This window comes from Megalobrama amblycephala, linkage group LG7 (genome assembly GCF_018812025.1).
Source record: "Megalobrama amblycephala isolate DHTTF-2021 linkage group LG7, ASM1881202v1, whole genome shotgun sequence".
Taxonomy (NCBI): Eukaryota; Metazoa; Chordata; class Actinopteri; order Cypriniformes; family Xenocyprididae; genus Megalobrama; species Megalobrama amblycephala.
Window position 1 is genome coordinate 32,417,778 of NC_063050.1, and position 18,243 is coordinate 32,436,020.

General features: G+C 41.3%; 1 protein-coding gene across 2 annotated transcripts in view; it reads right to left on the minus strand.

Annotated features, from left to right (window-relative positions):
- marchf4l (membrane-associated ring finger (C3HC4) 4, like) overlaps positions 1 to 15,735 on the minus strand; it is a 52,240-nt gene extending 36,505 nt beyond the window's left edge. The window contains exons 1-2 of one of the 2 annotated variants that reach the window (XM_048197106.1): positions 14,187 to 15,729; positions 13,629 to 13,950 (exon numbers count right to left, since the gene is read on the minus strand). In XM_048197106.1, coding sequence (XP_048053063.1) covers positions 13,629 to 13,910 — 282 coding nt within the window. In that variant the 5' untranslated portion in view covers positions 13,911 to 13,950; positions 14,187 to 15,729. Of the gene's footprint in view, positions 1 to 13,628 lie in introns of both variants that reach the window. The other variant, XM_048197104.1, reaches the window with a different exon arrangement.
- Positions 15,736 to 18,243: the final 2,508 nt, after the last annotated feature.

Genomic DNA, 18,243 nt, shown 5'->3' on the forward strand with positions numbered 1-18,243 from the left:
CACTGATGGTTTGGGGTTGTAATGATACGTTGTGCAGCAGAGATGTGTGATGGGAGATCAGAGAGCAGCTTGTTAGAGTGGGAGAAGAGGCCACTTTATCTAATTGTGGTATTAAAGCAGAACTATCAATACAATCTGAATGACTGATCCTTTATACATAACCCCTAACAGCCCTCGGCGGTGAGCGCAGCCTCAATTTATTGCGCTGGATGTTAGGTCAGCGTTACATAGCAGCCGATTCATGGGAGCAGAAAGGAACGAGCCCTCTGTAAGAACCAAGCACGAGTAAGAACCGTGTTTTATAATGAGAGCGAGGCACTACCTATACATGAGTTTGTGAGTTAAAGAGGCACGAAGGGACAAAAATTAAGGAAAGAAACAGTAAAAGAGACAGTAAGCCTAGGCTAGTGTGAGAAGAAGAGAAATGAAAGAGAGAATCCTTGTAAACAGCCCTGAGCGGCGATAAAATAAATCGTATTTCATGTCATTAGCATACTTGAAGGGTGGTGAGAGAGTGTTTGAGACAGTGAGAGAGAAATGCTGTTTTCTTGCTTTAGCACTGTACTGCGTTGAATGTTCTTTCTAAAAGCATATTGCAATGCAAATTTTAATTGATTCATTTTAGCCAAGATCATCCTCTGTGAAACACACACACTGCTAGAAAAGGACGCAGTGTTGGTAGATGGTAAAAGTGGAGGAGTCAAGGATGGACTGGGACTAAAAAATACAAAACAACCTATTGCATGCATATAATACAAACTTGCCTTCTGTATTACAATGTCCCCCAAAGGTTTTGAAATGCCCAAGGCAAAGTAAGGTTTTGGACAACATTAGCATAAATCCTATCATTTTGTAATGATTTTTTTTTTTTTTTTTTTTTTTTTTGTAAGGACCAACACAAACTATGAATAATATTTTATTCAATACAAAACATAATGAATACAGTACTAGAAAAGTACTAGAGCTATTTATAAATCTTCTCTAAACTGTATGTTGTGTAGCCTACCAACATACAACCAGTTAGCACCAGTTGTCGAATTTAATTGGCTGAGTGGCATTTCAAGAGTGCTGGTAAACAGTCCAACAGCAGTGGGACTTACTAAGTGACTCAATAGATTCATTCAAACACACAGATTCATTCAGGAATGAATCAAGTGGCTGTTTTTAAGAGTGAGTCATTGAACCATTCACTCAACCAAGTCATTCAAAAACACTGATACATGCTAATTCTGCTGTGGCTTTGGAATTTTCACTGAAGAACATAAATATACAAAGCCCTCACATGACATGTGGAAAAAAATGGATATTGTGGTCACAAATAAAGAATTAATTCCCACAAATTATACATTTGTGGCCATGATTTATTAATTAATTCATTTGTTAAATTTGTGACCATAATATCTTGCTTCCGTTCCACCCCCCACCCAACATGTGGGACTTCATATACAAACCCGATTCCAAAAAAGTTGGGACACTGTACAAATTGTGAAAATTGTCTAATACAGGCTTCTAGTTGTTCAATTGTCTTAGGTCTTCTTTGTTGCATCTTCCTCTTTATGATGCACCAAATGTTTTCTATGGGTGAAAGATCTGGACTGCAGTCTGGCCATTTCAGTACCCAGATCCTTCTTCTACGCAGCCATGATGTTGTAATTGATGTAGTATGTGGTCTGGCATTGTCATGTTGGAAAATGCAAGGACTTCCCTGAAAGAGAGGACGTCTGGATGGGAGCATATGTTGTTCTAGAACTTGGATATACCTTTCAGCATTGATGGTGCCTTTCCAGATGTGTAAGCTGCCTATGCCACACGCACTCATGCAACCCCATACCATCAGAGATGCAGGCTTCTGAACTGAGTGCTGATAACAACTTGGGTTGTCCTTGTCCTCTTTAGTCCGGATGACATGGCATCCCAGTTTTCCAAAAAGAACTTCAAATTTTGATTCGTCTGACCACAGAACAGTTTTCCACTTTGCCACAGTCCATTTTAAATGAGCCTTGGCCCAGAGAAAACGCCTGCGCTTCTGGATCATGTTTAGATATGGCTTCTTTTTTGACCTAAAGAGTTTTAACCGGCAACGGCGAATGGCACGGTGTATTGTGTTCACCGACAATGTTTTCTGGAAGTATTCCTGAGCCCATGTTGTGATTTTCCTGCCTTGACTCTTACGCACAGAGATGGTTCCAGATTCTTTGAATCTTTGGATGATATTATGCACTGTAGATGATGATAACTTCAAACTCCTTGCAATTTTTCTCTGAGAAACTCCTTTCTGATATTGCTCCACTATTTTTCGCCACAGCATTGGGGGAATTGGTGATCCTCTGGCCATCTTGACTTCTGAGAGACACTGCCACTCTGAGAGGCTCTTGTTATACCCAATCATGTTGCCAATTGACCTAATAAGTTGCAAATTGGTCCTCCAGCTGTTCCTTATATGTACATTTAACTTTTCCGGCCTCTTATTGCTACCTGTCCCAACTTTTTTGGAATGTGTAGCTCTCATGAAATCCAAAAAGAGCCAATATTTGGCATGACATTTCAAAATGTCTCACTTTAAACATTTGATATGTTATCTATATTCTATTGTGAATAAAATATAAGTTTATGAGATTTGTAAATTATTGCATTCCTTTTTTATTCACAATTTGTACAGTGTCCCAACTTTTTTGGAATCGGGTTTGTAAATATACACAGTAACTGGCAATATTCTATGTAAATGATAACTCACTCAATAATTAACTTCTTGTTTATCGAACTGTTGTTACTGTACAGTTGTGATTACCTACAGCCGATTCACATAAAAAGCAATCCACATGATCAACAACAATGATGCAGGTGTAATATTACTTAAAGGTGTGCGGACCCTGCAAAAAAGGAAACATAATACAAGATTAATCCACTAATCAGGCATCACAGCTACTCAAGGGGCACATCTCATAATCATGTGTATTGCCATTATTATGTAGAGTAAATGAGTACAGGTGGGAGGGAGTACACTTGTAAAAGAGTAAATATTTCTCATGCAAGCTTGAACTGTCATCATCCGTGTGTACGTTTATATCAGCATCCTCTCTCTATGAAAATCCAAAGCATGTGTATCATATGAAGGCATCTCATAAGAAAAAATCCCATGTTTATTCTGGTCATTATTTAGTATAAGGGAAAAACTGTACTGAGTCTACCCTAATCAAAATGAAAATCATCATTGCTTATCGACAAGGATGACTGAATTACTTCAATGCATTTACACCGAAAAAATAAGGATTTATGCTGAAGATCTGTATATAGTTGATATATAGAGATATTGATTTTCACTATATTTTGAATGTCTTAAAAAGATGTTTTACATTTTAAAGACCACTGTGGCTTAAACTGATATATATTCCAAGTACAAGGGCATATGATTTTATTCATTTTATTTTATTCATTGGTGGTTGACTGGATTGAATGGCCAGCTTAGAAAAGTCCCAGACCACCCTAGCTGCTGCAGGTAACATAATGGCTTTATTCTGGTATACAGACTTAATGAGGTGACTAAGACGCAGCATGACTGAGAGTCATTTCAGATTGTTCTGCATTTACTGTTGCTTGTGCATTCAGTTCTTTAAAATGTATTTGAGTCATGCTATTTTCAGCTATTTTCAATTGAAATATTCATTGAGAAATTGAGAAATATTTCTATTTAGAGCTATTTACATGATGGCATAATAACATCACTTTCACAAACACTGTAAATTAGATGTTTCATGTTTCCATGTTTCATATGAATGACATATTAAAGGGATAGTTCACCCAAAAATGAAAATTCTGTCATTATTTAAATTGTTCCAAACCTGTAGGCGTTTCTTTCTTCTGCTGAACATAAAGGAAGATATTTTGAAGAAAGTTTGTAACCAGGCTGTTTTGGGGCACCATTGACTTCCATAGTAGGGGGAGAAAAAATACTATGGAAGTCAATGGTGCCCCAGAACTGTTCAGTTCCCCATATTCTTCAAAATATCTAACTTTATGTTCAGCAAAAGAACGAAATGTATACAGGTTTGGAACAACATGAGTAAATGATGACAGAGGGTAAGTAAATGATGACAGAATTTTACTTTTTGGGTTAACGATCCCTTAAATGCAGCTCACACAGGGATTTTACATTGTCAGCATTCTACAGCACCAACAGTAATTTTGCAAGAGAGAGAGAAAGAGCAAATGAACAAAGTAGAAAAGAACTTGAGAACATTTAGAAGAGTTTGGTTATGATGAAAAAAAATTATTTCTCACCTGACCACCCCCTCCACACCACATGTATTATTCTATAAATACTTGTTTGATCCCTTCGATTTAGTAAACAGGATAATAAATACTTGTATAATTTTGGTCAATGTTAATATTAGTGGGATTACCATGTTTGGCCAAACACAAAGGGAATGTTCAGGCAATGTTGCACTCACTATTTTTGCAATTCTGTTTGGTAGTGCAGAAATGGTGCAGAAATTGCACATTTCCCTTTATTGCATTTTCACATTTTACAGGACATTTTTTCAATTTCTCAATTTCTATTTCTGAAACATCTCACTTAGTAGCCTTGCTCACTATGAATTCCTACTCATAACTAGATATTAAACATACAATGTGTTCTCATTGGCTGTTAATACAGGTGCATTCAAGTCATGTATTTTACAAGATGAATGCACATGAACACTGCCACAAAGTCATAATTACAAGTGGGGAAACTAATATTTAGCCCTGAGTTTCAGTGTTAGTTTTGTAATTCAGATTTAACATTTATTCAGTTTACAGAACCGTCATTAACTAATGTAAATGCTTTAATTATTTTGTAGTAGTTCAAAATTCTTATTAAAACATTAATACTAATGCTATATTTTTTTGTTGTGATTGCTCTGACCAAAATTATCTGAATGCACACGACATCATAATTATGAACTTCCCAGGTGGAAGGTCTGTGTTCAGTGTGGACAGACAAATTATTTGTTGAAAATCCATTGCATTGCACCTCCTATAATAAGGAAATGGTGCATGAAACTCAAACAAGCAGGCCTTGATATTAGAATAAAGATTAAACTAAGTATAAGCCAAAGAAACCACACGCCCAATTCATACAATTTAAAGATCCACTGAAGTGCCTTGGAACACTGCATTATTCAATGTGTTGACGTAATTTCAACTGACACAGTAAGACAGGGTGGGATATATCGAACAGCTCCTCCCTAGCCAATAGCATTTCAATAGCTCGGCCAGAGCCGTTGAGCTAGGTAAAACCTCAGTTTCCTTCTAATCTCTAACAGTTTCTCCTCCTAATCTCCTCCATTTCACTTTAAAATACAGCATTCTGTGCAGAATTCAAATGGGTCCGTGGTCTTCACCGACTTGCAGATATAATCCACTTTGTGCTATCATGTCTCTGGACCGGAGCAGACTGTGTGCTGCAGTTTGGATGACACTAATGTGAAACCAGACTTCATTCGCTTCAATGGAAAGGATATTTACACTTAATCATTCCTAATCTCCTATATGGTGCACTATGTGCAAAACCATCATGCAGAAAATAGTAAGTGTGAACAAATGACCTATTTCAGCCACAGCTTCAGCATCTATTTATAATGTAGGGGGCGGGACTTTAGATTCTAGAGAGCATTTGATTGGACAGAAGATCTGATGAGAAGCTGAAGTCTGTGGTGATGTCATGAAAATCCATGATCCATTGTAGCGGAAGTAAGAGACTGTAAGTTTTGAATGCTTATCTCCTAAATGTGAATTTTGACATTTGCAGTTATTCATAACCTGAAGGTTAACATATTCATACTAAAAGCTTAAAAAAAAAAAAAAAAAAAAAAAAAAAAAAGTACATTTTGATTTCAGGGGAACTTTAATAATGCTACACTAAAATGATTTAAAATCTATCTATGTCATATGCAATAACATGGTTACCCAATTATTCTCTCTGATGAAGGTGAAATGATGTCCACATATGATGTCCACATAAGTGGATCCTCACAACAGGGTGTGAAAAAGAGCTTTGCTACTCCAGGATCTGCATTTCTTGTTTTCAAACTGATTAAAAAAAAGACCTTAAGGGGTCCAGGGCATTTTTTTCCTCAGTGGTTTTGTGGGTGGGAGAGAGCAAGAGGACAGAGGAGAAACAGAAAACTATTATTTCTTTTCTCAAACATGTAATTGTTCCTACATGTTCTGTGTACACAAATGAAGGACCCTTCTTGCCTCCCTGTTGGCTTTAGGGGAACAGGAGACCTTCCTTATCTACTACTTGGGGTTCTGAAAGTAAATGGGACAGATCGAAAAAAGTGAGAGACAGCTGGAGAAAGTCAAAGCATACAGTAGAGAGGAAAGCGAGAAAGAGAGGGAGTGTGTGTCTGGATTGGAGACATATACACAGCTCAGTCAGAGCGGAGAGAATCTCCTCAGTCCCATCTGCTCTCTACACAGCTCTCATTACACTCACAGGCCCATCCATCAGCCCGCAGCCACACAACTCTGCCACAGCCCACATTAATGGAAAGAGGAAAGAGAAAGAGATGTGGTGAAAGTGAAAAAGAAAAAAGACACGAAACAACTGAAAGAGAGAATGATAAAAAGGGGGAAGAGAAAGAACAAAAAAAATAACACGTGTTTATAGGCTAAATCAGCCTGTGAAGAGGACAGAGTGATATACTTGTTAATATTAAAAGGATAGTTCACCCAAAAATGAAAATTGTTTCATTTATTACTCACCCTCATGTCGTTCCAAACCCGTAAGGCTTGTTTATCTTTGGAACACAAATGAAGATCTTTTTAATGAAATCTTAGAGCTTTCTGTCCCTCCAGACAGCTACGCAACTGACACTTTGACACTTCAAAAAGTAAAAAAAAAGTTCATAAAGAGATTGTAAAAATAATCCATGTGAATTGACCCTTCGCCGGGAGTTTGATTGACAAGCGAGCTAACCAATCATAACGCCAAATCCATTTTGTCCGACAAAGCAGTCATGAGTTAGAAGATTAACCTCGGTGGACTTGAACTTGAAAAATGGTGTGTACTGACGTTTTTCCGTGTTTGAAACAACATTCCTTTTCATGTTCATTCATGTTTATTTGATGCTATAAATTAACTAGTAGGAAGAGATGATCGGTTCACGAGCCTCTTGAGCTGAAGCGCTACAGCAATCTGTCACGGCACATTAAAGAGTGTCACAGACACGCCAGGCTCTTCACTCAACCAATCACATCGCATTCCCTCTCCTGAGTATTAACCAGCAACACCTGACACTCATCAGCACTCATCACCACCGCAGCATAAAAGGTCCGGTCTAAGACATACTTCCTGTTATGCTTACCGTAAGGACTACTTACCTGTCTCCATTGTCTTCCAAGATCCCTCATGTTCTCTGTGTCTTCAGTGAGTTGTCTCCATGTGTCATCTGTTCCACGCCTGCCCGCATCTACGAATCCTGGAGAGAAGATCAAGACAAGTATCACTGCCTTGATAGCCATCTGCTAAGAACTTTATCTGCATTCACTTACCTGCACTCTGCTATAGCTCTCTGGTTGTTCAATAAACATCATATAGGTTTTACCTGTGCCTCCGTCCCGTTCTGTGTGTAACAGAAGACCGGACCAACACCGTCAAACAACCAAGATGAGTCATCCGGACCCGTTTCAAGATCTGGTTGATGCACTTTGTCGCACGCAAACCAGCACTCGCACTCCTGCATTTCCTGCACCTCCAGCGACCACTTCCGCATTCACCGCTGCATCTCCTTCACCCGTTGCGACCGCCAGTCCCATGGCCAAAACGGCGCCCTTCTCTGGACTGCAACGGATTCCTCCTGCAGTGTTCGCTGGTCCTGGAGATGCAACCACACTTGTATCCCAACGATAATTCCAAGGTGGCTTTCATAATCTCTCAACTCGATGGAAAAGCGCTTCGCTGGGCGGAACCGCTCTGGACATTGAAAAGTCCCGTTGTACAGTCCCTGTCAAGATTCATTTCACACTTCAAGGAGGTGTTCGGGAAACCAGCGTGGGACTCAACGATCGGTGAGAGATTATGTCAACTAAGACAAGGTGCTATGTCTGTTTCTGATTATGCTCTACAGTTTCGGACTCTCGCTGCTGCAAGTGGTTGGAATGAACAAGCTTTGATCACAACCTATCGTCAGGGGTTAGATCCATGTGTGCGGTTGCATACAAGGATTCCATGGGGCTCGAGAAATTCATCCAATTGTCTATCAGATTCGCCACTCGTATGCAGCTGTGTCTCGAAGAGCACCAGGGCCAACCACTTTTCCCACCTGTTCTCCGTCAGCCAGAATCCGTCAGCCATCCAGAACCAGCCAACGAACCCATGCAAGTCGAAAATTCACGTCTTACATCTTTTGAGTGACAAAGGAAGCTGACCCAGAATCTTTGCATCTACTGTGGCTGTGCTGGGCATTACATCTCTGAATGCCCCATTCGTTCAGTTCAACCCATGGTGAGTGTAATCATGCCTACTTTGAATAAGATGAAACCACTCACGACTGTTGTAACCCTTACTGCTGCTGATCTATGTCTTCCAGTCACTGCGCTCCTCGATTCTGGGTCAGCTGGATACTTCATCTCCGGTGCCCTGTCGCCAACTTAAATTCAAAGTCAATCCAACGCCAAAAATATACCAAATCCACTCAGTAACTGGTAAGTAACTAAGTAACTTTAAAGTCATCCAAGCTCCGATGATATCCAAGTCTGTTCTACTTCCGTGGAAAGTCCACTAAAGAAACGTTCAACGGACATCCCTGCATGTTATTTCCACTTCAGCGATGTCTTCTGTCCGAAGAAAGCCTCCAAGCTGCCTCCTCATCGGCCATGGGACTGTGCCATCGACCTCATCCCAGGTGAGCCAGTGCCCAGAGGAAAGATCTATTCACTGTCAATCCCTGAGGAGAAGGCCATGGAGGAGTATATCAACGAGGCACTATCACAAGGCTACATCCGCCCGTCTACTTCCCCTGCTGCTTCAAGCTTTTTCTTCATGGCGAAGAAGGACGGAGGCTTGCGGCCTTGTATCGATTACAGAGCCCTGAACAAGATCACCATTAAATTCAGGTATCCACTTCCTCTCGTCCCAGCAGCGTTGGAACAACTACGCGGTGCCACTGTGTTCACCAAGTTGGACCTCCGCAGCACCTACAATCTCATCAGAATACGTGAGGGGGACGAGTGGAAGACAGCTTTTGTGACACCTACTGGCCACTACGAGTACCTCGTCATGCCGTATGGACTAGTCAACGCCCCCTCCGTGTTCCAAGACTTCATGCATGAGGTGCTCCTGGAGTTCCTGCATAAATTTGTCCTGGTCTACATCGACGACCGCTCCACTCCTGGCCCATCCCAATCCAAACCTCTCATTCGTCGTTGAGGTGGACGCCTCAACCACTGGAGTGGGAGCGGTATTGTCACAGCAGCAGGGGAATCCAAGTAAGCTCCAGCCATGTGCCTTCTTCTCCCACAAGCTCAACCCGGCAGAGGTCAACTACGACATCGGGAACTGGGAGCTTCTGGCCATCAAGCTTGCCCTGGAAGAGTGGAGGCACTGGCTTGAGGGAGCTAAACACCCATTCACTGTTCTGACAGACCATAAGAACCTTGAGTATTTACGTGACGCCAAAAGACTAAATCCCCGCCAAGCTAGATGAGCTAGTTTACCATCTCTTACCTCCCTGGTTCAAAGAATGTAAAAGAAGATGCTCTGTCACATATCTACAGTCCTGAAGAAAACCTTGAAGATCCTGAACCGATCATTCCAGAGAAACTCTTTGTAAGCCCCATCACTTGGTCTGCTGACACGCTCCACAAGCCGAGTGCCTCCACCGACACCCCGCCGGGTTGCCCCCAGGGATTACAATACATCCAACGGACACGGTGCACTTCCCTCATTCACTCCACACACACTTCACTGGGCATTGGCACCCAGGGGTCAATGAAACCCTTTCGCTGCTTAAACAGCGCTTCTGGTGGCCCAACATGGCATCCAACGTCAGAAGGTACATACAGGGGTGCCGGGAATGTGCCGTCTCCAAGAGCCCGCGACATCTTCCCTCCGGGAAACTCCAACCTCTGCCCGTTCCAAACCGCCCATGGTCACACCTAGGAGTTGGCTTTATATCGGATCTTCCAGTCTCCAACGGTTGCTCCTTCGTTTTGGTGGTTGTGGATCGATTCTCCAAGTCCTGTCAACGAATTCCCTTGCCCGGATTACCAACAGCTATGGATACAGCGGAGCTCATGTTTAATCATGAGTTCAGATATTATGGACTGCCCGAAGATATTGTATCTGACCGTGTTACACAGTTCACCTCCAGAGTATGGAAATCCTTCTACAAGCTCCTAGGTGTGAGCCTTTCCTCTGGCTACCATCCCCAGACGAACGGGCAGACGGAGAGGAAGATTCAGGAGATTGGCCGTTTCCTACGTACCTTCTGTCACGGCCACCAGGACTCCTGGAACCAGTATCCAATGCGTACTCGGTTTCCAACCCCCACTGTTTCCCTGGGATGGGGAACCATCGGACATCCCTGCAGTAGATTACTGGTTCTGGGAGAGTGAGAGGGTCTGGGACTCAGCTCATCTCCAACTCCAGCGGGGCCTACGCAGGCGCAGGGCGACAGCAGACCTTCGGTGTTCCCAAGCACCCGATTACCAGCCAGGACAGAAGGTCTGGCTGTCGACCCGGGACATCAGGATGCGCCTGCCCTGTAGGAAGCTGAGTCCTAGGTTCATTGGCCCCTTCACCATCACTCGGAGGATCAACCCTGTCACCTATCACCTGCAGCTCCCTCCTGAGTATAAAATTCACCCAATTTTCCACGTTTCCATGTTAAAACCTCACCACCCCTCTGTTCTTCCCTCCACAGAGCCTGGCGAAGCCGAATAACCCCCCCTTCCGCTCATCGTGGACGAAGGAACGACTTACACCGTGAACATCATCTTGGACTCCCGGCATCTTGGTGGACACCTGGAGTACCTGGTCGACTGGGAAGGATACGGTCCCGAAGAGCGGTCATGGGTCCCCAGAATTGATATTCTAGATCCCAGTCTCCTTGATGACTTCCATGCCAGACATCCAAACCGAAAATCAATGAACATCATGTACGTTTTACCTGTGTCTCCGTCCCCTTCTGTGTGTAACAAAGAGCCACAAAACGGTTTTTATTGTTCGAATTTCTTTAAAAAATTACACAATTTAAAAGTTGGGGCTTTGTTTAATATCATAAGTAACCTGTTCTGTCTTGTCTGTCGACGTGTCAGTGTCCTCTTTGCTCCGCAATGTATTTTTCACTCTGTGTGGCGTGACAGCGCCATGGCTTGTCGGACAAAGCAACAGTAACTAAGGGTCAACTGAGTGGTCAAGTCCAAATTTCAGTCCAAATTTTCTGAAGAGACTTGATCGCTTTATATAATGAACAGATTGAATTTAGGCTTTTATTCACATATGAACATTTATCAACTCACACATCAGCTGTGGTAAACAGAAGCTCAAGAATGTGCTTGCAGTGAGGTTCATTCTCGTGTGTTACACAGCACGTTTACGCTTACAGAAGAGGTTTGTTCTTATGAGTTTGGAATGACATGTGGGTGAGTAATTAAAGGGTTAGTTCACCCCAAAATGAAAATTGTGTCATTAATTACTTACCCTCATGTCGTTCCACACCTGTAAGACTTTCGTTCCTTTTCGGAACATAACAAGTGATCGATTCTCTTCAGAAAATTTGGACTAAACCACTCGATTCATATGGATTAGTTTTCCGATCTCTTTATGAAGTTTTTGAAGTGTCAAAGTGGGAGTTACAAAGGCAGTCTATGGAAGGAAATCTGACAGCATTCTGTCATCAAAAAGATCTTCATCTGTGTTATGAAGAAGAACGAAAGTCTTATGGGTGTGGGGTGTGGGAGGGTTATGGACATGAGTGTGAGTAATTAATGACACAATTTTTATTTTTGGGTTAGCTAACCCTTTAAGTACGTAACTATGTCACAGCATATAAACTCAAAACACACAAATGGAAGGAAGGCAAAAATCAAGCCGGTCAATATAAAAGTGTCCGTGCCAGTCATATAATGTTCTGCTTAATGGCTGTCAATCTTTGAGCAATGTTTTGTGTCCAAACCCTTGACCTTTCAGTCATGTGGTGCATTCCATTAGAACAAATCACCTTAGCTGTGGATAAATGCCACTGTCATAAAACCACTGAGGCAGAGTAACAGTTAGATTTATGGGAACAAATCACTTCAAGAACAGCAGCAATGACATGGAATCTCACATACAGTATGCAGACACATTAGGAAAAAATATCAAGTGTATTGGGAAAAAATTCATGTTAGACCTTTTCACAGAACTACCTATACCTATATTTGGTGATTACATGTATATGTAAGGTCAGATTTGTATCTATGAAGTAATGCAGTTCTTCTCTGGAACTCAAAAAATCTATATATTTTGAAAATGTGTGTTTGTGTGTGTGTGTGTGTGTGTGTGTTTATTTATTCAATGAAAGTCAGTGGGGTCCAGTGTTGTTGTGGATCCCGCTGACTTTTATTGTTTGGACAAAAGCAGTTCTTCAAAATATCTTCTTTTGTGTTCTGCAGAAGAAAGACAGTCGTATGTGTTTGGAACATTAACAAGAACAGAATTTTCAATTTTTAGTGAACTATCTATTTTCCACCAAGTGTCCACCAAGAAAATGTCCAAATGTATTTGCATTAGTTTGCATTTTTCATTTTAAACATCTTTAATGGGATGTTCTGCTTTAAAATGTGCTTTTGCTATCTGTTCTTAAAATAAATGCTACTGGTTTGCTATTTTGTTGTAATGCATTCACATTCATACATTTTTATGTGTGACTTAAAGGATTACCTCACTTTCAAATAAAATTTTCCTGATAATTTACTCTCCTCCATGTCATCCAAGGTGTTCATGTCTTTCTTTCTTCAGTTAAAAAGAAATTAAGGTTTTTGATGAAAACATTCAACTTACGAAACGAACGTGGCACCAGTTTCGTTTTTTTCCGAATAGGGAAGGCGTAGGACATACAGCGTAAGCTTTCTGAAGAATACGGAAAGCGGAAGCATGTGCACGGTGATCATTTGTGTTTATAAAGCATATACAGTTGTATTATTTTCAAAAATGACCGATCTTTTCGCTAAATAAGACCCTTATTCCTCGTCTGGTATCGTTGGATGACATGGGGCAGAGTAAATTATCAGGAAAATTTTATTTGAAAGTGAATGTACTGGACCTCTGAAAACTGAGGTAGAATGACAGCAATTATTGCATCGCATTAAGATTTTGTTATAATATAATATTGAGAACACTTTCACAGACCATTTCACTGCATGAATATATATATATGGATACTATAAATTTTACTTAAAGGATTAGTCCAAAGTCTAAAAAGTGCAAGGAACTTGTCACTGCAGGTTGTCATTTCTGCACCACTAAGGCAACACCTAGACTATTACAGTGTGGGTGCAGTTTTTTTCCCCCACAGTGTAGTATTATATTGAGCAAATCTGTGCAATAAACAGTCAACATACATTCAGCCTTAGAAACAGCATACACAAGGTGGACTCCCTACCTGCTCTGGGCCCTGAAAACAGATCCGACACAACGGAGTCCTGACTCCACTGTCAGTGCAGCTGTTCAGAGATAACCTCTCGTCCAGCTTCTCCTTAGAGCAATCCTCAGATGAGCTGCAACAGTCCAGCGTCCTCGGCGGATCCACCGCGGTATGTGTCCAGTCTTCGGGCCCTCGTGTGTCCAAAGCCTCACCTGTTACCGGCTGATAATGTCCGTTGGCTAAAGAGTGGCTCTCCGTGGCGCTGCTCGTCGCATTGCCCTCCGCGTTTAGTTCGTTCATGGGTGTGAAGGCAGGTGGAGATGCCGACGGTGCCGGTGGCCTGAGTAGGAAAACCTTCAGGTCACTGAACAAGACGCAACAGCGGCCTTTCTGCTTGCCCTGGCGGCGCAGCATCGGTCTGCGACTCAACAATCCCCAACACCATACAATGACACCGATAGCCAACAACATGTGCCCGTCTTATGAATAATGGAAAGGCGGTCTATGTTTTTAAACGGCCTATAAAGCTAAGGCTATCTGTTACTGGACTCCAGCAGGTCACATAACAGAACTTACTGTTTGGTTTCCAACGAGGACGAAACACCTGTGCAGCCTGTTCAGTCTCGTGAGCAACACCGCTTTCTACTCACCCTCGCCCCAAGTGACCGTTTGGACATAGAGAATGTGTTTATTTTCAACAGTTATTCTGAGAGCTGCACTAAAGAGCGATTCCTCGCGCTAGTGTTCCACTGAGAAGATGACGATTGTACGCACATGTAATAGTAGCTGTCAAAAGTGGTAACGTGCAGTTGTTACCTTTAGAAACTGTTTAATAAACCTCTTGGCAACCTAATGTTGATTCAGACAAATGAAATGCTATTTTACTTGGATAAAACCAGTTCATGAAGATGTGACCACGTAAAGCACATTTTAGGTTACCTGACAAAACAGTTTACTGGGATTTTAGAGCTGTTACCTACAACAAATGGCCTTATATCCATAGAAACTCGAACATTTTTACATGAACCCGCGGACATGTAGACCGATTTGAATGGGAAAATGTCGGGGATTCCCGCGAACAGCTTCTGACAAAGAGCTTCTGAGGTAGTGGCATGTATTCATCAAAGGAGGAAAACAGAAATGCAGGATATTCGTCATCAGAGCCAAACAAATGGCAGCCTTGGTTTTCCTAATAATTAAACAACTAGGAGTCACACACATACACACACACACACAGTGGACCAGCCATGCAATATCAATTTCTGTTCTACAATTCACATTTTCCACGATCATTAGCCATCTACCAAAAGCGATGCGAATTGCTGACTACCGTGAAATTGTGTTAATGTGAACGCAAAGTGTCTTGCGTAAAACGGAATCCAGCCACAAATCTTGCCAATTAGCCAGCGAATTGTCCTTGACGTTCATCTCATGTTTCAGGACCGACCGTTTACAAATGCATCCCGCACAAGTCGCCTTCTGAAATATATAAGATGCCCAACGTCTTGTCAGTACAGGCAGCCTATCTCCTAAAACACCCAGCCCTTGTTGCAGAAATCCCAAAGCAGTTTCGATCACTGTCCCGTGTAATGTCAGACATGTCTCTCGAAAATCAGTCCTGAAAAGAAGCAGATTCGCTGTCGACGATGAGGAAATGTTTTTGCCATCCACAGTCCGTCGTTTTGTCACTTCTAGTGCCCTTCCTTTTAATCAAAATACTGAAGTGGCTCCTGCGTGGTAATCCAAAGCGTTGCGCAGTTCAAACACGAGTTGTATATGATGATTATCAGTAAAGCCGGAGGATGCTCGCTCTCGCTGCGGTTTCAGCACCATGTTGCCTGGGACAGCTCCCAGGCGCGGGCCCGTCTCTCTTCGAGAGTGTGATGTGAGCAAAGGGAGCGAGCTCACGGCCAACGAAACGAATTTAACCACGTCCTTACAGTTTGCGCTGGGTAATAAATGAAGACGTTACTCTCACCCAGTGGGATTCAGATAGGTTTCGAAATGAGAAGTTTTTCTAATGCGAACCTGTGGTCTGCATTCCTCGTCTATCCTACGAGCCACAAACGGATTTGGTTTCAGCCCTCATGTGAGACCTGCTCACAAGCACATGTTTCTAGGTCAGTGTTACCAGCGTTCCTCTCGTCGCCTCCTCTGAGACTCTGAACCCGCTGAACTCCACCAGAAGATATCAAGTAGCATAAACGCTGTGCAGAAATTTCCTGAACTTTAAATTCAGCTGCAATTACAGGATGACATTTTCCAGCATAAAGACAGGAATCAATCTTTGGAATGATCTGGTCTGACTGCACTGTGAAAAAGTGAAGGCTGTGGTTGTCAGAACATAAAATAATGTGGATGTTATGAGCATTAGATGACATTATGATGCCTGTATATTTTATAGTCACAACCTGTTTATGCCATTAAATTATATCATGTTAATTTACCAACCTATATATGTGAGCTATTCAATTCTGTTTGCTACTATAAAATGCACTGATAATAATGCAGGTGGTGTAACAGATGGCCACATGATGACTTAAAGTTCATCAAAATTTGGCTTTCCAGGAACTGAACACACTTGTTTTTTTCATTAAAATGACTCATTTTTTTACATTGCACTTAAAAAGTTTTGATAACCTAAAGTGTAATTCATGAGGTAACATCATTTCAAAAATATGATTTAATAGCACTAAAACAACCTGAATACATTAGGTTACACCAGCAAACAATAGTTCTGATAACAATTGTCTGTTTTCACTTGCTAGGGTTATTGACAGAAAATCTGTATTAAATATTAATGACAATCTGTGTAATATAGGTAAATTCTACTTATCAAGAAAGCAAATATAGCAAATATAGATTTGTCCTGTTGGGGAAAAACTGCCCAGTGGTGGAGAGTATAAAAATCCTCTGCAAGTGAAGCTGAAAGAATTAAGGGAAATACACAGAATAGATTGAGACGTTTGTCTTGCTGAAACACTAACCGTGCCTGGCAGACTGGCCTTATCTTTCACTGGCTGTGAGCCATTTCACCCATGATGTGAAGGAGAAATTCAGCTTGAAGGATCTCAGAATTTCTGCTGGATGAGCAGAGAAATTTCTATTGCATTATGCTGAAAAAGACATGCATGTTAAATTTGTTGGAAATTATATTTCATTAAAGTTAATAAAACATCCAATCGGTGCGAAAGGAGGCCATATCGCACTGCTACGAGTGTGATATTGCATTTATACAACAGTTCGATGGCACAAGACCAACAACGGAGTGTCTTTAAAAGCTCTATTTTGTGCAGAATGACTTCTTTCAGCCATGAATTTAAATCTCAAATTGACTTGAGCCCAAGCCTCCATTAAGCTACTAATTCTAAAAAGTCACTTAACTTCATGGTGCTAAAACATGTTCCTTGTTCTGACTCACTCAAAAAGAGAGTCTTTGCCACCATCTAATGGCGTAATAATGTAACTCACTGAGGCTACTATTGACGGACCCTTTCTCAATACCAAATACAGCATATATTGATATAAAATAATATTTACTGAACATATATTTAAATTAACAACAATAGCCATTATAAAAAAAACAAAAACAAAAAAACACAAGCAAGCAATTCAGTCAAACGTACAAAAGTAGTGATCCAGTAGGCCTAAAGGATTTAAAGGCCAGCTGAAGTGTCTTGGAACGCGCAGCATTATTCAATGTGTTGACGCAATTTCAACTGAAACAGGAAGACAGGGCGATATATCAAACAGCCTATAGCGTTTCGTTTATATCACAGCTCGGCCAGAGCCGGTAAACTTTTAATATCTAACCGTTTATCCTCCTAATCTCCTCCACATCACTTTAAAATACAGAATTCTGTGCAGAATTTAAATGGGTCTTTCGCGGTCTGAGCCGACTCGCGGATATGATCCGCTCTGTGCTCTCCTGTCTCTGGGCCAGAGCAGACTGTGCTCACACTGCAGCGGTTCACATTATACTAACGTGAAAACGGACTTCATTCGCGTCAATGGAAAGCATATTTACACTGTCTGCTGTTTGAATCGTTCCCTATTCTCTATATAGTCTATACCATTCACCATCCAGAAACTAGTGTGAACAAATTACAGATTTTAGCAGCAGCTTTAGTGTCTGTTGATCGTGTAGGAGGGGGCGGGACTTCAGATTCTAGAGAGCATTTGATTGGACAGAAGATTTGATGAGAAGCTGAAGTGCAACGTGATGTCCTGAAAATCCGTGATCCATTTTAGCGGAAGAGAGAAGTTTTGAATGCTTATATCTCATAGATGCAAATTTTGTCATTGTTTTAGAACACACTGGCTTATTCATAACCTTAAGGCTAACATATTCACACTAAAAGCTAAAAAAACTTACATTTTGATTTCAGGGGGACTTTTTAAGTTAAATATAGCCTAAATATTAAGTTATGAAATTTAATTTTCCCCTTAACCCAAATCATTTTGCTCTGGAACTAGTAATAGATTAATAAGACCAAAGATTGATATACCCCAAATGAATTATATTTTTAACCACTATCTACATAAGATCCAGCGGCAAATACCCGAATGACTGGCCGAGATGAAGCTGTTCTCTGTGGGTACATGAGTCTGGAGCTCGCATCTGCGAAACAGG